The sequence below is a fragment of the Mastigoproctus giganteus genome, chromosome 10 (assembly GCF_048544385.1).
Source record: "Mastigoproctus giganteus isolate SK-2022 chromosome 10, ASM4854438v1, whole genome shotgun sequence".
Classification (NCBI taxonomy): domain Eukaryota; kingdom Metazoa; phylum Arthropoda; class Arachnida; order Uropygi; family Thelyphonidae; genus Mastigoproctus; species Mastigoproctus giganteus.
In genome coordinates, this window is record NC_143584.1 from 230,008,031 (window position 1) to 230,031,841 (window position 23,811).

The 23,811-nt window shown below is 36.2% G+C and overlaps 1 protein-coding gene across 4 annotated transcripts in view; it reads left to right on the forward strand.

Annotated features, from left to right (window-relative positions):
- Positions 1 to 23,811, forward strand: part of LOC150080020 (caprin-1-like) — a 248,578-nt gene that overhangs the window by 88,611 nt on the left and 136,156 nt on the right. For all 4 annotated transcript variants that reach the window (XM_090382371.1, XM_090382373.1, XM_090382374.1 and 1 more), the window contains exon 5: positions 17,926 to 18,094. In XM_090382371.1, coding sequence (XP_090238497.1) covers positions 17,926 to 18,094 — 169 coding nt within the window. The remainder of the gene's footprint in view (positions 1 to 17,925; positions 18,095 to 23,811) is intronic.

The window sequence follows — 23,811 nt, forward strand, 5'->3', positions numbered from 1 at the left end:
TCGTTTTTACATTTTTTTACTTATCTAAAATTAATTTTTCTTAGGATTAAACATGAAGAGAAGTTTTGCAAGCAGGTATCAAAAGAGGAAGAATAAAAAGTTATTACAGGCTCATTTATCTAGTTTACCCAAAGTTGACACTTACTTTAAAGTAACACAAATAAACAAAGATTCATCTGTGGAGGATTGACCTGACATATCAATACCAACTATTCCTACAGATATTTTTAGTGCAACAATTACATCTAATCCTGATATTGTACACTATAGAACAGAAACTATTCCTATAGATATTTTTAAGGCAGCTACATCTGATCCTGATATTTCAGACTAAGATACAGAAAAGACTCAACAAAACATCTATACAGAATACAATGGTGTGGGTCTGTGGAGTACTTTAACTAAGGGTGATATCTCGTTTTGGGCTCAAAAAGGACCTGTTGACTGTCAACACTGGAAGGATTCATTTGAAAGACCAGAACAGATATTTAAAAATCAAGTGAAGTATTGCTCCAGAGGCCTCTTTCACTCCACAAAAATTAATGGTGAAAAGTACAGTCGAGAGTGGCTACTATATTTTTTTTATGTAAGGTTTTTTTCTAATTCAGGTTGCGCTTTAGCCAATGATGGCTTTAAGGATTGGCTAAACCCTGTTTTAATTGAACAACACGAGAATTCAACCGATCATAGAGCAGCTTTGCTCACATATTTATCAAGAAAAGGTGGATCCACTTTAGATTCAAAATTAGATAAACAAATTATAAAAGAACAAAAATATTGGAGGCAGGTGCTTCAACATATTGTTTAGACTGCTGATGATTAATAATGGAAATGCATCTCATATTGACAATCTTTCTGCAAGAGAAAATGCAATTATATCTACTTTGGCAGAACGAGGATTGCCACTTCAAGGCGATGATGAGAAATTTAATTCACCTCAGAATATTAGAACTGATTGCTTAATTTGATCCTTTTCTCACTGATCACATTGGTCGTTATGGGAATTATGAGTCTGGAAAGCCATCATATTTATCTAAAACAACGTGACGAAATTATTGATTTAATGGCTAAAAAAGTAAAATCTATTTTTGAAGATTTAAAAGAAGCTGATTATTTTAGTTTGTCTGTTGATTCTACTCCTGATCTGTCACATATTGATCAATTAGCTGTTATTGTAAGATATATATATATATATATATACATACACAGTAAACCCCCGCTATTCGCGGTATCTGTATTCTAATATAAATTTAATATAAAATGAAAATGCTGATTTAATATAAAATGAAACCTAAAAAAATGTGAATTTTAAAGCGCCATGAATATTTTCCGCCATAAAAAAACATGGGCGTGGCTAAAATTATATTTCCCGGTCAAAACAGTGCTGAGTGGGTGGGGGGGGGATTGGGGTGACAAAATTGCAGCGTGGATGTTTCTCGTTAATCCTTGTTCGGTATGTGTTATGCGCTTGTCGTGGAAGGTTTCGTCGTTTGCTTTTAATTTATATGCTTATAAATTGATATGCTTACAAAAGTGATAAATCTATCGTTTTGCAGTGTAAAACAGACTTTTTCGAGTGTGTTAACAGAAGAAAGTGACTTTATTGTGGACAAGTTCTTTCTAACCCCTACAAAAATATGGCTACGAATAACAAGGGAAATGTGAAAATATCAAAGGTGATGACATTAGCAAATAAAATTGAGTTATTAGATAAAATTTTTAATGGTGAAAGTGTCTCGTCAGTGGCAAAACATTATAAAATCAATGAGTCAACGGTACGATCAACCAAGAAATCGGAAGAAAAAATCCGCCGTAGTGTCCGTGAAAATGCACTAATTGCTTCAAAAATTTGCTCTGTAACTTGTGATGTTAAATTAGAAAAAATGGAAAAGGCTTTAAATCTGTGGATAGAAGACCGAACTCAAAATAAAATTCTGTTAAGTTCACTCATCATTCGCGAAAAGGCAAAACTCCTTTATCAACACTTTAGCGAAACTGGTGATAGCACTGACGGGATAAGTTTTTTTGCTAGCAAAGGGGCTGGTTTGAAATTTCTAATAAATATTACATTTAATATTAAATTGTTTCTTATTTTCATTTCGATGCCATATGCTTGCATTTCACTATGTACTGTCTATGTAGGTACATATAATACATACATAGACAAAATTTTAGACTAGTTTTTCTTATATATTTCATACTTTGGAACGGAACCCCTTTATTACTATGGGAGCCATAACTCAGTATTCGCGACATTTCTCAGGAACGGAAACCCCGCAAATAGTGGGGGTTTACTGTATATCCTCACAATGGTCATCCCATTGAACGATTTTTAACATTCATTCCAATAGAAAACCATTCTGCAGAAAATTAGTTAATTTGATACTTGATTATATTAAAAATGAATGTAACATTGATTTTAGCAAGTGTAGAGGATAGCCCTATGATAACGTTGCCAACATGTCTCTGAAATATAAGGGTATGCAGCAAAAATATTTTAGAAAAAATTAAATATGCCATATATATTAGTTAAATTTGGTTGGCTGCACTGCAGTTGATTGTTGTGTAGACGCAGTAAATTACTTTGGATTTTGCAACTTACTTATACATTTTTTTTTTTCTGCTTAAATGGTGGTCTATTTTAAAATTGGTTTTGGGATCCAAATGTGAAGTTCCGAAATGTCTTTCTGACACTATTATGACTGTCATAATTATGATTCAATTATCGATGCTTTAATTAAATTTCAGGATGATGAATACGAAAATGGTGAAACCAAAAGAGAAGCCTCTATTATCCATGAAAAAATGGAAGAACTTGAATTTATGTTTATGCTTGTATTATGGAATTATATATTGGAGCAGTTTCACAAAACCAGAAAAATATTACAAGACCCTCAAACATCATTAAGTGCATGTTCAAAACTGTATGCATATTTATCAGATTTCATAAAAGAAACCAGAAATAGTTTCGATGAATTTGAACAAATTATTAGCATTAGCAAAGGCACATGATGCAAGAAAGCGAGCTTATGTAGCATCAGCCAAAAAAAAAAAAAAACCCCTTATTTCACCTATCCACTCCTCCAAATGTTTATCAAGTTCTGCCTTGAATCTATTTAAGCTATCAACTTCTACAACGACAGATGGAAGTTTGTTCCAGTAATCAACCACCCGCTGGCTAAAGGCGAACTTCCGCACATCTATCCTACAACCATCTTTCCTCAGTTTGAATTTATGCCCTCTCAGGCGATTATTCTGAGCAAGAGGAAGAATCCCATCAGTATTGAGCATGCTCAAACCATTCAAGGCTTTATCCACCTCAGTCAGATCACGCCACGGGTGCCTAGTCTCCAGACACTGTAATTTGCAGAGAGTGCAAATTACAGTGTCTGGAGACTAGGATAAGAGTTTCTTTGCATAAGAGTGCAGAGAAAAGATCTAGAAAAGTATAGATTAATAATGGAAATGCATCTCATATTGACAATCTTTCTGAAAGAGATAAATTTAGGATAAAATATTTCATTCCTATCATGGATTCTTTAGAAAGTAATTTACAAAGAAGAGCTGAAGTATATTAGAATATTTCTCAAAAATTTTCATTTTTATTAAGTTTTGACCAGACAGATGAAGAGCTCAGAGAAAATGTAAAAATTTTAGTAAATAATTATCCCGAAGACATAGTGATAACTTATATGAAGATATAAAACATTTTCATCTGTATATAAAGAAAAATTATTTTCAAACAAATGAGTTTAAATATCAAAACTTATACAATATAATAATTCAAGACAAAATACAGTCAGTTTTTCCAAATGATGAAACTATATTTTGAATTTTTTTTTCTTACCTTGATCATAACTAATATCTCTGGAGAAATATCATTTAGCAGGCTTAAAAGGGTAAAAAATGAATGTCATACAACCATGCTTCAAAACAAACTCCATATATAAGATGCATGGAAAGTGACAAGCTTAGAATCTTATCATTTGAAGACATTGTTTCACATTTTGCCATAATGAAATTACACAAGCAAATATTTTAAATGATTTGAATCAATTTTTTGTTGTTAATAAAATTATTTATTTATCATTAAAAAAAAAATTATTTTATTTATCTGTTACAAGCAAAAAATTGAGTTTTATTGTTTTATTTGATAGTATGAACCAGCTATAATGCTCAACATGTTCTATGTCGATATCAATATTTGTAAAAGAATAAGAGAAGTTTACCTCAGTATGATACGTAGAACACTTCCATATGGTACTCTCCAGAAATTAAAACGAAATCAGTTAAAAAATCGAAAATCTTACATTAATAATTAACAAGAAATAATTAACAATAATTAAAAATCAATTTAACGCAGTTAAAAATTAAGTAAAAAGTTAATTTAACGAAAAAAATTGCAAAACGATTTACCTTCCCGGAGCCAATGGGATTAAGCCTTAGCGGCCTGATATCGGAGATCTATCTCTCAACTGTTGAACGTATACATTTGATGCCTTTTCTACCCCGTATCACATACTATGGGAGGTATTTAGACTATGTTCTAGTCAATTACAGATAGTAGCACTAGCAGTACCCAAGACATTTTACATTTGTTTAATAATGTTCATTCTAGACTCAAATTTACATTGGATCAGGAGAATATGGATACTAAGTCATGAAATTTTCTAAATTTCACGCTTACTCGGGACACAAATGAAATCCATTTTAACATCTATCGTAAACCTACAAACACCTGTATGCTTCTGCATTATAACAGCTATCACCCGTTCACCTACAAAAGATTGATTATCTTTAATCAATTTCTAAATGTTTATAAATATTCATCAATGGAATCTGCTTTGGGCTCAGAAATACAAATATTAACCAGCAGATTCTTAAACAGGGGTTACGCACTTGCTACAATAGACAGAATTAGGGTACAAACTAACATTAGCATTAGTAGAGGCATACGATGCAAGAAAACAAGCTTATGCAGCATCAGCCAAAAAAAAAAAAAAAAAACCCCTTCCACTTCACCCCTCCGTTCGTTCAAAATACCTGTCCAGCTGAGCCTTAAATTTATTTAGACTATCAACTTCCACAACAAGTGATGGAAGTCTGTTCCATCAACCAACTACTCGCTGGCTAAAGGCAAATTTCCGCACGTCTATCCTACGTCTGTCTTTCCTCAATTTGAATTTATGCCCACTCAGGTGATTATTCTGAGCAAGAGGAAGAATCCCATCAGCATTGAGCATGCTCAAACCATTCAAGACTTTATACACCTCTATCAGATCGCCTCGCTGGTGCCTAGTAGTCTCCAGACACTGTAATTTGCAAAGCTGTAATCTGCAATAGTTTTATGAAAAGACTGATGGCTAAATATAAGGTGGAATGGTTAAGTTAATGCATTAAGGTGGGATGAGATTTAATTTAACGGAATTTTAAAATAAGCGCAAGGAAGCAGAAGTGCAGTACTCCGTCCCTGGTTGTCATAAAGTAGAAAATAGTTAATCTGAAACATAAAAGAATTGATATTGCCAATAGTCGTGACGATAGACTTTCGTTAAGTTATAATGTCTTCAGTTGGCGGTGTTAAATGAGAAGTAACGTGTGCTGTATTTTAAGGAATTTTCTATACTCTCGTGATGCTCTTTGGGACACGTGGGAATCTCAGATGTGAGAGATTCCAAGCCAAGAAAAGGTGAAAGGGAAGTTTTGCGTTTAGGATGTTGAGATTAGTGTTGTGTCGAAACCATTCGATAATGAGGGCTTCATATTGAAGAATTTTGTGTCCGGTTCTAAGTCTTGTAATGGTGATAGCGGAGTCAATTAAAGGAGTGTGATTGTGGGCATGAATTGTGAGTTCTGTGCTGGCTTGTCCCAATCTAAGACTTTTATAGTGGTAGTACGCGCGAGTGTTTGGAGGTTTTGGTAGAACCAAACTTGGTAGTAGTACTACCAGTATAACAGGCATCACAGTTTGGTTGACATTTAATCAAGTAAATTATATTGTTCAAATCGTTGGTTGGGTATTTGTGTGTATCTTTGTAAGTGTTGAATAAGGATCCGAGTTTATTATAAGCTGAAAAAATAAGGGAGATATCAGTTCCTGTAAACACATGGCGAAATTGTCCGGCAAGTTCATTATGGTATGGGAGGATGATGCGTATATATGCATTGGTGGTGGGTTTTGGTGGATTGTTAATTTTACTTTTGGCAGTGGAAATAGTGTGTTGAATGAGTTGGTTTGGTAGTTCCTAGCTGTAAATTTTTCTGTGAGGTATTGAAGTTCATTGGTTAAGTCATTTTGTGAGGTGCTATATTTGAGGGCATTATGTATTTGGTTGTATAAAACCGCTTTTTTTGTGCAGAGGGGGTGGTGCGAAGCAAAATGTAGGAATTTGCCTGTATGTGCATTTTTTCTGAAAATCTTTGTGCCTAGTTTGGTACCTGTTTTGTAAACAGTAAGGTTGAGAAAATTTATTTTGTTGTTGGTTTCAATTTCAAGAGTGAGTTTTAACCTATCATGTATTGAATTAAATTTTAAAAAGAGATTGTCTATAGTGGACCTATTGCCTATTATGAGTATGTCATCAGTGTAACGGGTGTATAATTTTATTTCTGGGGGGAAGGGTTGTAGGATTTGGTACTCTATTGTGGCTAGGTAAATTTCTGACAGGGGGTCGGAGATACCTAAACCCATGGGTAAACCGAATATTTGTTGGAAAATTTTATTATTGAATCTGAAATATCGGGCATCTAGTAAAAGTGAAGTGAGTTCAAGGATATTATTAATAGAAAGAGAGGTACGTTTAGTCAAAGTGTTATCTGTTGTTAAGAATTTACGTAAAGCCTGTAAAGTGTATGGGTTATACACGTTAGTATAAAGAGATATTACGTCAAATGATGCTAGGATATCTCCATCAGAAATTGTAGTATTGCTTATTTTCTGAAAGGCCTGATTGGTGTTGCTGATTTTAAATTCTGAGAATCTGATAAGAGGAGATATAATTTTAACTAAGTAGGTGGATAGATTTGCAAAAGCTGACTTACTGAAAGAGATAATTGGTTTTAATGGGTGGCCAGGTTTGTGTAGTTTGGTGATGCCAAACATGTGAGGAAGGATGTTGTTGTGGATTCCTATCTGTTGCAGTGTGTATAAACTGATTTCATTTTGTCTGAGTTTTCTTGAGATTAAATCTAGTTTATTTTTAAGTTTGGTGATATTATGATCATTATTAATTTTGTGTGTTTTGGTCGGTTAAAATTTGTTCCATTTTCTGAGTGTAAGTATTTTTGTCTATGATGACAATTGTGTCACCTTGATCCGCTTTTTGTATAATAACATCTGAAATTTTGCTTAATTTTTGTATATCTAGAAGTTGTTGCTTTTTAATATTAGATTGGGAGGAAAGTTTGGAGTTTATTATTCTATTGGTTTGGTGTATTATTTGCCATTTGTCGGGCCAGATTTTAGCAATATCCGTTTTACCGCTTTTAATCATCTGACTGAGCCGTATACACTCAGTCAGATTTTATCCGACAATGACAATGTGTTTGCTGTTTTTAGCTTTTTAAAATCAATAAATATTTTTGCTCGTTTATAAAATTTACATTTTTCTTTTATATATTTGTTATACCTTTTGACATAGTGACCTAACTAATTATGTCACTGAAAGTTTAAATTTTTTTATAAATGACATGGACTTGGTGCATTATAGCCTGAGTAGCTAATGCACCAATAAAACCAAACCAAGCCATTTGTCGGGATGATGTTCTAGTTTAGATTGGAGTTCTGTTATACAGTCCTTGACGGGATAGTGTTGATCTTTTATGGCAAAGTTGAAGCCATAGTGTCGTCATGACTATCAGCAATATCAATTCTTTTATGTTTCAGATTAACTATTTTCTACTTTATGACAACCAGGGACTTCTGCTTCCTTGTGCTTATTTTAAAATTCCGTTAAATTAAATCTCATCCCACCTTAATGCATTAACTTAACCATTCCACCTTATATTTAGCCATCAGTCTTTTCATAAAACTATTGCAGATTATATTCAAGGTGAGTACCGCATTTTAAGCATTTCGCTATTTTTATATTTAGTCTATTATCACGGTACTATAAGAATCCTATACTTATACTTATACAGAAAAATAAGAATTATACTTATACAGAATAATGGACCCAACACTGAACCCTGAGGGACTCCACTAATAACATTAGTCCACGATGAGCAGTGTCCATTGATTACCACTCTCTGTCTTCTCCCCCTCAACCACCACTTTATCCATAGCAGCAATTTGCCTCCAATGCCACACTGCTCCAATTTGTTCAGCAGTCTTCCATGTGCAACAGTATCAAAAGCCTTTCTAAGATCCAAGAATATATAATATCAAAGTTATTCCCTGCAACCAGTTCTTTTGTGACTGCATCATAGTATCCAATCAAATTGGTCAGGCAAGACTTCCCCTTAACAAAACCATGCTGTGTCCGAGCTATAACTGAAGTCTTGTCTAGATGATCCTGCAGTGCTTCTTTAACCAGTGCCTCCATTAATTTTCCTAGAACAGAAGTTAAACTCACAGGTCTATAATTACATGTGTCGGCCTTTGATCCTCCTTTGTGAATTGGGGTCACATTTACATCTCCAGTCTGTGGGTACATCCTGTGAGTCCAAGGAAGCTCTCATAATTATGGCTAAGGGTTTGCTTACTTCCTTTGCTGCCTCCTTTAATATAACTGGATAGAACCCATCCACCCCAGGTGCCTTTCTTGTACCACAGAGTTTCACCTTCAACAGCTTCTCCTCCACTTTACTCTCAGTTATTACAAGATTCTCTAGCTTACTGCCAGAGTTGAATACACCTCTGGCATTCCCCTTGCTGAATAACTCCTCATGTGTGAATGTCGATGCAAAATATTCATTTAGTTTGTTAGCTACCTGAGCAGGATCATCAACAGTTGACCAATCTGATTCATCCCCTTCCTTCTAGAGTTTACATAAGTAAAGGACTGTTTGCTGTTTTTCTTTGCATCCCTTGCCCAAAGATTTCTCGTAATCTGCCTTTGCCTGCCTAACCTCCTTTAACTTGGTTACAGATCAACTTGTATCTATCGTAGGCTTCTGTGTCACTTGTTAATTTATATGTATCCCATGCATTTTTCTTCTCTGTCATGTCTCATTAGTTCATCTGACATCCATTTAGGTCTAAACCTTGAACAATATTTCTTAGTTGGTATGTAAAGCCTAGTAGCTTCCAAGATAAGTTCTTTGAATGCTTCCCATTTTGAATTTGCTGTTGGTAACATCTTCAGTTGGCCTCACTGTATAGAATTTAAATACTCTCTCAGACCATCGTAGTCACCTTTACAAAAGCAATAACCCTTTCCTTTATCCCTGATAGTAGTTACCTCTTTGAGTAAATCCCACTTCAGCACACTGTGATCACTGCAACCTAGTGGTTACTTTATCTGCAGATTCTTAATGCATGAAGAATCACTACTGATAATCAAATCAAGAGTATTACTCCCTCTAGTTGCCTCCCGAACATGCTGATGTTGAAAACAATCATCCAATAAATCCACAAAAGCCTTGCTAGTGTGTGAGTGAACAACCCACAAATTCCAGTCAAAATCTGGTAAATTAAAATCCACCATTATATGACTCTCTGATGTACTGGCCCACTCTATTTCCCTGTACAGTTTCTTATTATACTCAGAGTCATTAGGCCTATAGCACATTCCTACTCTCAATTTTGATCTCCCAATGCTTATGTTACACCAAACTGACTCGACACTGCACTGTCCAGTGAAGTCGACTGGCTTCACTTCCTTGGATTTTATGTGTTTCTTAACTAATAGCATAACCCCTCCTCCCTGTCTATCCTTTCTGTAGATGTTGTACTCCCCAAATTCCAGTTCTGCATTACTTATATCTGTGTAACACCACGTCTCTGATATCCCAACAATATCGGCCTTTGATGCTTTGAGCAATACCTCAAATTCATCAAATTTATATACCAAACTCCTAGCATTTGTGTACACGCAAGTATACATGCACCTGTTTCTATTCTTAGCTACTCTAACACAACCCATGTGTTTACTTGTACCGCAATGACTCCCAGCAGTCTCTGAAATACCGTGCATCTTGTTTTTCAGGCTTCTGCTCATTCCAATAGAAGCAGTGCAAGAATCACTTTCACCTCTGCCAGTGGCTACTGTTAATCTATTAGTCTTTGTATCCCCCCCCCCCCAAGCTAGCAGTTTTCCGACCCACCTAACACTGCCTCGATAGCATCAGCAAATATTCTTGCACCCTTTCTGTTCAAGTGTATCCCATCCCTGTAGAAGCAGTCTCTCCTGTTAACAAGTACAGTCCAGGCTGAAAAAAATTCTACCCCTTGAGCCTTGCACAATCTTTCCAGGGCCGAATTTATCGACAAGGCTCTCATCATATACTCCCTCCTATCGTGTCTGGGTAGAATTGCAGATACTTTCAAATTCAACCCTAATTCACGGCTTTTTTTCAACAGTGACCTGTACTTGTTAAGTAATTCTGCAGGTCTCCTACTCTTGATATCATTAGTGCCAACGTGTACAACTATATCACCTTTTCTGCCCTTAAAAGATGATATCTGTTCTACAACATCATCAAACTTTGCCTCTGGCAGACATACCCTGGTCCTGTTCCACCTATCCTTTTTACAAAGCATGTTCCCCGTTTCCCTGACAATAGTCATCAACAACTATTAGTTCCTGTGGGACTGGTGCATTCTGCCTTGGGGGGTTGCCACTGTATTGCGTGATGAACAAGTCTAAGCTCTGGCGTTGATGTGGGCAGCTGACAGCTTGATGGGCCTCTCAATTTAGTTCCTTCGAGGGCATTCACCCTGTCCTTCAAGCTCTCATATAGGCCCTTATCAATGCTGAGTTGTTGCCTGATTTCTTTACACTGCTTGCATCGCACACACACAAAGACATCCCCCATGGCAATATCATGTCCCATACCTGATTGCTTCACAAACATCATGCAAGCAGTGCATTTTAAAAGGCTGTGATTCAGAGGGCAACTGCACCCCCCCTCAGTTCTCCTCTGAGCCACAGCACTCCCATTAACTTGAGCCTTTTGCTTTGCTGCTCTGGTCTGAGTCATGATTTCGATTTAGCATTAGCATTAGTAGAGGCATATGATGCAAGAAAGCAAGCTTATTCAGCATCAGCCAAAAAAAAACACACCACTCCCATTTCACCCCTCCGTTCGTTCGAAATACCTGTCCAGTTGAGCCTTAAATTTGTTTAGGCTATCAACTTCAACAACAAGTGATGGAAGTCGGTTCCACCAACCAACCAACCACCCGCTGGCCAAAGGCAAATTTCCGCACATCTATAAGCCATCCGTCCTTCCTCAATTTGAATTTATGCCCTCTGAGGTGATTATTCTGAGCAAGATGAAGAATCCCATTGGCATTGAGCATGCTCAAACCATTCAAAGCCTTATATACCTCTATCAGATCACCTCACCGGTGCTTAGTCTCCAGACTCTGTAATTTGCAAATCTTCAGCCTTTCTTCGTAAGAGCAACCCTTTGTTCCATTCACTAATCTTGTTGCCCTTCTCTGTACCCGTTCCAGGAGCTCTACATCCTTCTTGAAATGAGGCCTCCAGACCTGTATACAGTACTCAAGATGTGGCCTAACCATTGCCTTATACAAGGGAATAATCACCTCCTTATCCCTGCTAGAAAAATTCCTGTATATCATTGACAAGACACCATGAGCTACTCTTGCAGCTCGTCTGCACTGCTCAGAGAACTTCATATTTGCCTGCACAGTTACCCCCAGGTCCTTTTCATTCTCCACCAATGTCAGTGTAGTACCGCAGAGTTGATACGTTGCTCTGGGGTTACTATTTCCCATATGTAGTACTTTACATTTGTCAATGTTAAACTTCATTTGCCACCTCTCAGCCCATCTGTTCAACCTTTCCAGATCCTGTTGCAGCAGCATGGCGTCAGTAGTGTCCTTAACAACCCTGCCAACCTTTGTATCATCTGCAAACTTGGACATTAAACTTGACATACCATCATCAATATCATTCATAAACACCGAAAACAACAATGGACCCAACACTGAACCCTGAGGAACTCCACTAATAACATTAGTCTACGTTGAGCAGTGTCCATTGATTAACACTCTCTGTCTTCTGCCACTCAACCATCCCCTTATCCATAGCAGCAATTTGCCTCCAATGCCACACTGCTCCAATTTGTGCAGCAGTCTTCCATGTGCAACAGTATCAAAAGCCTTTCTAAGATCCAAATATATAATATCAAAGTTATTCCCTGCATCCAGTTCTTTTGTGACTACATCATAGTATCCAATCAAATTGGTCAGGCAAGACCTGCCCTTAACAAAACCATGCTGCGTCTGAGCTATAACTGAATTCTTGTCTAGATGATCCTGCAGTGCTTCTTTAACCAGTGCCTCCATTAATTTTCCTGGAACAGAAGTTAAACTCCCAGGTCTATAATTACTTGTCAGCCTTTGATCCTCCTTTGTGAATTGGGGTTACATTTGCACATCTCCAGTCTATGGGTACCTCCCCTGAGTCCAAAGAAGCTCTCATAATTATGGCTAGGGGTTTGCTTACTTCCTTTGCTGCCTCCTTTAATATAACTGGATAGATCCCATCCACCCCAGGTGCCTTTTTTATGTTTATCCTCAACAATCTCTCCTCCACTTTCCTCTCAGTTATTACAAAATCATCTAGCTCACTGCCAATGTTTACTTCACCTATGTCATTCTCCTTCCTGAATAACTCCTCATGCGTGAATGTAGATGCAAAATACTCGTTTAGATTGTTAGCCACCTGAGCAGGATCCTCATCTGTTGAACCATCAATATCCAGTGGACCAATCTGATTCATCCCTTTCCTTCTTGAGTTTAAATAGGTAAAGAACTCTTTTTTTCTGTTTTTCTTTGCATCCTTTGCCAAGGATGTCTCGTAGTCTGCCTTTGCCTGCCTAATCTCCTTTGTGACTTGGTTACAGACCAACTTATATCTATCATAGGCTTCCAAGTCACCCATTAATTTGTATGTATCCCATGCATTTTTCTTCTCTGCCACATGCCTCATTAGTTCATCTGACAACCATTTAGGCCTAAACCTTGAACAATATTTCTTAGTTGGTATGTAAAGTCTGGTAGCTTCCAAGATTAGTTCCTTGAATGCTTCCCATTTTGAGTTTGCTGTTGGTAACATCATCAGTTGGTCCCACTGTATAGAATTTTTAAATACTGTCTCAGACCATCATAGTCGCCTTTACGAAAACAAAAACCCTTCCCTTTACCTCTGATGGTAGTTACCTCCTTGAGTAAATCCCACTTCAACACACTGTGATCACTGCCACCTAGTGGTTCATTTATCTGCAGATTCTTAATGCATGAAGAATCACTACTGATAATCAGATCAAGAGTATTGCACCCTCTTGTTGCCTCACGAACATGCTGATGTAGAAAACAATCATCCAATAAATCCACAAAAACCTTGCTAGTGTGTGAGTGACCAACCCACAACTTCCAGTCAATATCTGGGAAATTAAAATCCCCCATTATAAGACTCTCTGATTTACTGGCCCACTATTTCCCTGTACAATATCTTATTATACTCATCAGAGTCATTAGGCCTATAGCACACTCCTACTCTCAATTTTGATTTCACTATGCTTATGTCACACCAAACTGACTCGACACTGCCCTGTCCATCGATGTCGACTGGCTTCACTTCCTTGGATTTTATGTGTTTTTTAACTAATAGCATAATCCCTCCTCCCCTCCTGTCCTGTCTGTCCTTTCTATACACATTGTATTCCCCAAATTCCAGTTCCGCATTCCTTATATCTGTGTGACACCACGTCTCTGATATCCCAACAACATCTGCCTTTGATGTTTTGAGCAATACCTCAAATTCATCAAATTTATTTACCAAACTCCTAACATTGGTGTACACGCAGGTATACATGCACCTGTTTCTATTCTTAGCTACCCTAACACAACCCATGTGTTTACTTGTACCGCAATGACTCCCAGCAGTCTCTGAAATATCCTGCATCTTGTTTTTCAGGCTTCTGCTCATTTCAATAGAAGCAGTGCAAGAATCACTTCCACCTCTGCCAGTGGCTACTGTTAATCTATTAGTCCTTGTATCCCCCCAACTAGCAGTTTTCCGACCCACCTAACACTGCCTCGACAGCATCAGCAAAAATTCTTGCACCCTTTCTATTTAAGTGTATCCCCTCCCTGTAGAAGCAATCTCAATTTAATTTCAATAAAATTTCAATTTCAGTACAAAATTATAACCCTAAACTTTGTATCCCAACACAGTTATAACGGTATATATATTTTTCGGTATCAAGTATTAATTATCTACGAGTTCCCTTTATATAACTTCCGTATCAAGTTATGTATTAATTATGTTACGTTTGTAATCTAAGTCGTTATATATATTTAGTTAAAAGTACAATTTAATTGACAACGAAGTTTAACAAGTTTAATAGATTTTACTGATTAATTGACAATATTATACTATACTATACTTATGCTATCTAGTTTGGATTATATAATGTATCGTATAACAAAGGCGGCAAGTTATGAACGGTAAATCTACGGACACTTAAGTATTAATTTAATTTCCAAATCTCGCTGTCTCAATTCAGAATAAACTAACGATCCTGACTAGGTCTATAAGCTCTTATAGAAAATAATTTGATGTAAAAAATGGTCAATAAAGCGGCTAAATATGGCTAAAAAAACACTTCTCATTCAGCAGAGCTGCAACTTGTAACATGTGGATAGAATACAAAAAAATACACTAACCAACAATAGCAATATCAAAAAATACTTTATTTCTGTCCCATACGTTGAACAGTGGCACAAACAACTTAACAGATTCTTTAAAGATACCAAATTTAAAATTGTAGCCAGCCAATACGGAAATCACACACTACACTTAAATTGCTCAGTCCTTTCCTCATTCGCAACATAAATAAATGACCTAGTATACAACATTTCTTGTGGTGATTGCGACTCATCTTATCAGGGTTCTATGCAGTTTCCTCTGAATTTTCGTGTTAATCAACACACGGCCTCAATTCGTGCTTCTCGTTCAGCAGCGTCACAATTAGCCTTTCATGCCATTAATGATAAACATACTTTTTTATTTAATGAGGACAAAATACATGGTGGGCAACATAATTATACGAGACTATTAATTGCAGAAACTGTCAATTAAATTTCATGAGAATTCGGTTAATGTTTACCGGCTGTATCTAATCTCCAACTTGTGGTCCTTTGCACATCCGCAATGACAAATCCCAATTACGTTCCACGCTCACCCGAATTCGGTAATTTTCATTTCTGTGATCACGACATACGGCCGAAAAGCATTGGCAGCTTCGGGAAGGGAAATAGTTTTGCAATTTTTTACTTAAATTTTAATTGCATTAAATTGATTTTTAATTGTTCATTTGATTTTTAATTATTGTTAATTATTTCTTACTGTAATGTAAGATTTTTGATTTTTTAATTGTTTTCGTTTTAATTTCTGGAAGTGTTCTACGTATCATATTGAGGTAAACTTCTCATTCTTTTACAAACTTTTGTTGTATTATATTATTAATTTAGTTGATATTGTTACCAATGTCAAAAATAGCTGCTATTTTTTTAACAGTTAATAAAAATGTACGTATTATTATGTGTATAGCATTTTATGTGCACCCTTTGATGAGCATGAAATGCTATTAAACTAAAATTTACTCAGTAGAGGGGGGCTCTTAAAAGTTATAGCTTAGGGGCCACAACAACCTTAAATCTGGCCCTGGGTGTTAGAGATTGCAAGACCTGCTGAGGTCCTCATGGCACAAGCAAATGCAGAATGTTTACTATGCAGGGAGTATAGTAAACAAATTTGAATTTGAAGCACTAGTTAAATCATCAAACATGTTAAGCATATTGTAGACTTCTTACCACTTTCACCATAAAGCAGTGGTTTTCAACCAGGGTGCCATGTAATTTGGGTTTAAGTTACTTAAAGTTATTATTTTGAAATTTATATATTTCATTATAAACGGATACAATATAAAGGGTGCGGTACAATATCCATTGTGCCGTTTCTTTTTAATTTTGTGGTGATATATAATTGATCTTTATTTAGTACCTCTATATAAAGAATAAGATTATTATATAGGCGTATTAAACGGTAGGTTATATCCATATATTAAAAGGTCAAAAACCACTGTGTTAGGTATTTCTTTTGGCCTAGGGGTACCTTGAAAAAATTACTGGGACACTAAGGATGCCGTGAACCGAGAAAGGTTGGGAACCTCTGCCATAAAGGATGTAAGTACGGCTCCCTAATGTAAAAATATTTATATCAGGGTCTGTACTTGTTACTTAGATTAAAGAACAATGTTTTAACCATTTTATTTCTACTTTCTTTATTTCTTTTTATAACTTGAATATTAATTTTCATAACTGTTATCTTATTATCGCTATACACTTAATGGTTTTAGTAATTATTCTCTCTACTAGGTAAGACTTTTATGGTTATTGTCTTTGTATTTTTATTTGTATCTTTCCTGTGTATTTTTGGATTTTAAATATTTCTCTGGTTTTTATTATGTGTGACACAATTATATAACATTAACTTCTTGATTACCTGATGACATTGTAATGCAAGCTGTACTGGGTATTTTCCCTCTATGTTGAGTTATTTCTTTCCATTTATGCAGTACAAATCTTGTTAACTTCTTAATATATGGTTAATATTCTGATTAGTGAGGAAGATTGGATTAAGAGATTAGTAGTCTAATTTTTTTAAAATTCCTCCTGCTATTATGTAAGTTTAATTTTGTGAAATTAATTCTTGTAATATTTTATAAATTTAATCCTTACCTTTTTTGAAACTATCTTGCTAATCTGTATCTTATAAGCTTAACTCTGAAATATTAAGTTCTTAGTAGATAAGCATTTTGATAAGTGCTTAATTACTGTAATATTTTGCTAGTTTAATTTTTACTTTAATGCTTGTTACTAGATCAACATTGAATACTTCATCCAAGGATATCTTGATTTAGACATAAATGACTATTGGCATTTCCGTTATGAGTAGAGACTTATTGCTAGCAGCCTATCTACACTTTAAATACATAGCCTGTGGCATGTATTTAAAGATTGGTGTTTACTTCATAATCATTGCTCAACAGGCAACTCATGTCTTTATTACTGATGTAAGGCTTATATTTACCTTAAATTAAAACTTGATGCTTTACTAGATGAATCTTAGTACTCAAAGAACCCTAGAGACCAATATAACTGCAAACTTGTCTGGTACTTGTATGTAGTGATCTGGCAGGTGATGCAGTTGAGGATACCTTAAGGGATTGGGGAAACTGCTTAATGGGGGGGGGGGTACAAAGTAATACTTGCAACAAAAGTCCTTGTTTGTTGCCAGAACAGGAAATATTGGTAGGAAAGTAACAAAGTTTTCACATAAATAATAAGAATGCTAGGGCAACAAGCTTAAGTAACTTCAGTGGGTTTGTAAGAGTAGGTATGAGTAGACATTTATATCTACTCATAGCTACCCTGTTATTTTTATATCCTTCAGTAACCCGCAATTATCTGCAAGCGTAAAAATTTGGTTTTGTCTAACTCGTAAACTTGATAAGATATTTAATGTAAAACCACCCAATCATGGCGACAGTGATATAGATGGAATTTTTTGGGTTCTCACCTCTTTTTATTTATATGAAATGCCAATGCCCTACTCATAAAGATATTATATATTGCAGTACATATTTATTTTTATTATAATAGAATTTTTTCAAGATTGCTTCATATTGTATTGAGTAAGTTACTAATTAATCTCTCATATATAGCAACTCAGTGAAGAAGAATTAAACCATTTGGATGAACTCTATAAGGCTGTTTCACCCACACGCGATTCAGAAGAAACTTCATTACCTTTTGATGAGCAGTTATCATTGGCTTCTGAGCACCTAGCGGCTCTTATAGATGGTAGAAATAAAGAATTTTTGGGAACAAGCTGTATCCTTGCTTATTACAAAATAAATACTGGAAAATTTGTTATGTGAATAACTTTGTTAAATTCCTAAAAATTTAGAAATTTGTGCTGTAAATTTTTAATACTTTCTCCATTCTTTCTCTTGCCTTTTTTATTGTGTCATCCGGTAACTGAATTTAAATGTAAAAAATAGAAGTTAAAAAGGGCATTAGTTTAATATTTCTTAAAGTCAGTGAAATGAATATCTTAAATAAAATGAACTCTAAACTTTTATATTTATCATTAACCAGAAGTCGGCAACTGGTGTTTCTGTATATTGTACTTGATTCTAACAGAACTTTTTTTTTTTTTTGTATACCAAAGGGTAGCAGTAATTCCAGAATAGCATACCATTTGGGTAGCTTGTAAACTGAAGGTGGCTGAGAATGAATTTTCACAGGGAATTATACAGGCAGCTGAGGGGCAACTCATGGCATTCTATCAATTTTATACTGTAATTTTGCCAGCAGGGACAAAGAGGTGATTATCCCGCTGTATAAGGCAATGGTCTTAAATGCTGCATACTGGTTTTAAGCCTCATTTTAATATATTTTCAGAGATGTTCGTTGACACACACAATATATTTTTTGTGTGCGTACCCAGAAGAGTAGTAGTAGCAGTGGCATGTGATGCAAGAAAGCAAGTGTATGAGCTTATGCAGCATCAGCCAAAAAAAAAAAAACCACACCATTCCCTCCAAATGCCTGTCCAGTTCCTCCTTAAATTTATTCAACCTATCAACTTCCACAACAACAGATGGAAGTTTGTTCCAGCAATTAACCACCCGCTGGCTAAAGGCAAATTTCTGCACATCTATTCTACATCTATCCTTTCCTAATTTGAATTTATGACCCCTTAGGTTCGTAATCTGAACAAGTGGAAGGATCCCATCAGAATTCAGCGTGCTCAACCCATTCAAAGACTTCACCTCAATCAGATCACCGCACAGGTGCCTAGTCTCCAGCCACTGGACTGGAGACTAGGAGTATGTACATATGTTTTTCAAAGCATTTCTAGCATGTTTCAAATATGTTCATTTATCTAGAAACTTTCCATTATGTGCTGCCTTCTTTTATATATGTTTCCAAGTAATTGTCATCACAGTTTATAATAATAGATGGCAGCATGAGAAAAGCTTAAAAGTAGGAGAAACAAATTGTACTACCTGTCAGCAATTGTTATCTGATTATGGCTTACAAAAGCCAAAACCATCAGGTTTTGGGTCTGTTATTCAGATCCAAAAGCTGAACCAGGCCATGTAGAAGCTATCATTACATTATATCAAATAATGACTCCCCCCCCCCCCAAGTATTTTTAAAATTCTGGTTTCATTTTGTCAAGAATGTAACTGTGACATTGGGCAGCCAAGTCAAGATAAGAGCAAGTTAATATTTTACCATTAGCATTAGTTGAGGCATATGATACAAGAAAGCAAGCTTATATAGCATCAGCCAAAAAAAAGAAAAACCCTTCCCATTTCATCCATCCTGTCACTCCAAATGTTTGTCTAGTTCTGTCTTAAATTTATTTAAGCTACCAACTTCCGAAAACAGATGGAAGCTTATTCCAGCAATCAACTACCAGCTGGTTAAAGGCAAACTTCTGCACATTTATTCTACAATTGTCTTTCCTCAATTTGAATCAATGCCCCCTTAGGTTCTTAATCTGAGCAAGCTGAACTATCCCGTCATCATTGAACCTGCTCAAACCATTCAAGGCCTCATACACCTCAATCAGATCACCTCACAGGTGCCTAGTCTTCAGATGCTGCAACTTGCAGATCTTAAGCCCTTTCATCGTAAGGGGACCCCTTTGTTTCTCTCACCAATCTTGTTGCCCTTCTCTGTACTTGTTCTAGTTACTCCTCATCCTTCCTAAAATGAGGCCTCCAGATATATACATTGCCTTATACAAAGGGATAATCAGCTCCTTGTCTCTGCTAGCAAAATTCCTATATATCATTGACAAAACTCCATGGCCTGCTCTGGAAGCCCATCTCACTTCTCAGAGAACTTCATATCTGCCTGCACAATTATCCCCAGGTCTGTTTCATTCTCCACCTCCCTGAGTGTAGTACCACACAGTTGGTGCATTTCTCTTCAGTTACTGCTACCCATATGGAGTACCTTGCATTTGTCAATGTTAAATTTTAGCTGCCACTTCTCAGCCCATCTGCCTAACTTTTCTAGATCCTATAACAGTAGCATACTGTCTTTACTGTCATTAACAACCCTGCGAACCTTTGTATCATCAGCAAACTTGGACATTAAGCCTGATATACCTTCATCGATATTATTGATAAACACACAAAACAACAATGGGCCCAGCACTGAACCTTGGGGGACTCCACTAATGACATTAGTCCACGTAAAGCAGTGTCCATTTTTTACCACTCTCTGCTCTCTCCCACTCACCCACCCCTTTATTCATTGCACTAACTTGCCCTTAATGCCATACTACTCCAATTTGTACAGCAGTCTTCCATGTGCAAAGTATCAAAAGCTTTCCTGAAATCCAAGTATATGATATCAAAATTATTTTTGGCATTCAGTTCCTTTGTGAGCACATCATAGTATCCAATCAAATTGGTCAGACAGGACCTCCCTTTAACAAACCCATGCTGCGTCTTAACTGTTACTGCAGTCTTGTCTAGATGATCCTGCAATGCTTCTTTAACCAGTGATTCCATTGTTTTCTCCGGAACCCAAGTTAAACTAACAGGTCTATAGTTACTTTTCACTTTTTGAACCCACTTTGTGAACTGGAGATACATTTGCACACCTCCAGTCCATGGGGACCTTCCCATGAGTCCAATGAAGCTCTCATAATTATGGCTAAGGGTTTGCTTACTTCCCTTGCTGCCTCCTCCATTATAACTGAATAGATACCATCTGTCCCAGGTGCCTTTTTTATGTTTAACTTAATTTCTCCTCCACTTTGCTCTAAGTTATTACAAAATCACTTAGCTCCCTGTTAGTTTGATAAACTTCTGGCATTCCCCTTCTTGAATAACTTCTCATGTGTGAATGTAGATGTAAAATACTCATTCAGTTTATCTGCCACTTGAGCAGGATCATCAATAGTCGAACCATCTATGTTAAGTGGACCAATCTGATTCTCTTTGCTGTATTCTTTGCATCCTTTTGCCATAGATTTCTCGTAATCTGTCTAACCTCCTTTGTGACTTGATTACAGACTAGTTTATATCTTCCATAGGATTCTGTGTCGCCTGATAATTTATATGCATCACATGCATTTTTCTTCTCATCCACGAGTCTCATTAATTTATCTGACATCCATTTAGGCCTGAACCCTGAACAGTATTTCTTAGTTTGTATGAAAAGCCTAGTAGCCTCCAAGATTAAGTCCCTGAAGGCTTCTCATTAAGAATTCACCGTTGGTAACATCATCACTTGATCCCACTGTATAGAATTTAAAAGCTGTCTGGAGACCACTGTAATCACTTTTATGAAAACAAAAACCCTTGATTGATAGTAACATCTTTAAGTAAATCCCACATCAATACACTGTGATCACTGTCACCTAGTGGTTCCTTTTTCTGCAAATTCTTAATGCATGAATAATCACTGCTGATAATTAGATCAAGGGTATTACTCTCTCTGGTTGCCCCTCAAACATGTTGCTGTAGAAAACAATCCTCCAATAAATCCACAAAAGCACTTGCTAGCTTGCAAGTGACCAACTCAAGTTCCAGTTAATATCTGGAAAGTAAAAATCCCCTATTACAAGACATTCTGATTTACTGGCCCATTCTATTTCTCTGCACAAGTGTTCATTGTATTCATCAGTGTCATTAGGCCTATAACATACTCCTTTCATTTTCTATTTCCCAGTGTTTGTCACACCAAACAGACTCAACGTTGCACTGTTCACCCGTGTCAACTGGATGCACATCCTTAGATTTAAAAGCATTTTTCAAAATTTAATCAAGAAACTTGCACTAAAGAGTTTGTTTCTAAGAGAAAATTTGCAAACATGTGGGCCCTTCTCGGTTTCCATGTATGTTCTGTATGTGGCATCTACAAATTGGGCATCTGCAAGTAGACCTGATTTAAGATTTTTTATGGATTGAGTAAACTAAATGTTAATGGCATCTTTCTTGGATGACACACAAACAAGGAGACATAATTTAAATTGGAAAATTGTAGTTCCAGGATAAATTTGTGGATAAAACTAAAGGTTATAATGATATATGTACACCGAAATTGAGAGACTTCTAGATGAACAGAAAACTCACTACACCATTATTTTGGGGGGGTGAACTTCAATGCTAAGGTTGGAAAGAGACAAAACAGCACAGAAAGAAAAAATATAGGAAATTTTGAAATTGGTGAAAGAAATGAAAGAGGTAAAAGACTAGTGGAATTTGCAGATTCTCAAGGAATGTCAGTAATGAACACTTTTTTTCAAGAAAAGGGTGAACAGAAAGTGGACATGGAAGAGCCCAAATGGATTAACAACTAATGAAATCAACTTCATCCTCACTAACAGAAGATATATTATGAATGATGTTACCATTCTGCACAAGGTAAATGTTGAAAGTGATCACAGAATGGTAAGATGCACACCTGATATAGATGTAAAAAAAGAAAGGAAAAAAACTTACTCAATTAAATAATACAAATGTTTTTGAGATGACAGAAGAGAAGAAAAAGCAGTAAGACTTGTGGATTTATTGGGTGATTGTTTTCTGCAGCAGCATGTTCGAAAGGCAACCGGAGAGGGTAATACTCTTGATCTCGTTATCAGCAGTGATCATTCGTGTATTAAGAATTTGCAGATAAAGGAACCATTAGGTGGCAGTGATCACGGTGTACTGATGTGGGATTTACTTAAAGATATAATTACCATCAGGGGTAAAGGAAGTGGTTTTTGCTTCCATAAAGGTGACTACAGTGGGACAACTGATGATGTTACCAACAGCAAATTCTAAGTGGGAAGCATTCAAGGAATTAATAGTGGAAGCTACTAAACGTTTCATACCTATTTAAAAAATATCGTTCAAGGTTCAGGCCTAAATGGTTGAGGGAGGTTGTCAAATGAACTAATAGACTCGTGGCAGAGAAGAAAAATGCATGGGATCCTATGATATATATATAAGCTAGTCTGTAATCAAGTCACAAAGGACGTTAGTCAGGCGAAGGCAGATTATGAGAAATCTTTGGCAAAGGATGCTAAGAAAAACAGCAAGGATTTCTTTACTTATATAAACTCTAAAAGGAAGGGGATGAATCCAGTTAGTCCACTTGATATCGATGGTTCGACTGTTGATGATTCTGTTCAGATAGCAAACAAACTGAATGAGTATTTTGCATGTACATTCACACATGAGGAGTTAAGGTTTGAAACTGCCACACAAGGTTATCAAATTGGAGCAGGGTGCTTAATGATTTTGTAATAACTGAGAACAAAGTGGAGGAGAAATTGTTGAAGTTAAACATAAGAAAGCACCTGAGGTGGATGGGATCTATCCAATTATATTAAAGGAGGCAGCAAAGTAAGCAAGCAAACCCCACGGACTGGAGACTGTGCAAATGTGTCACCCGTGTCAAACTCCAGTCCGTGGGGAGGTCCCCACGTACTGGAGATGTGCAAATGTGTTCCAATTCACAAAGGGGTATCGAAGAGTGACAAGAGTAATTACAGACCAGTTAGTTTAACTTCTGTTCCGGGTAAAATA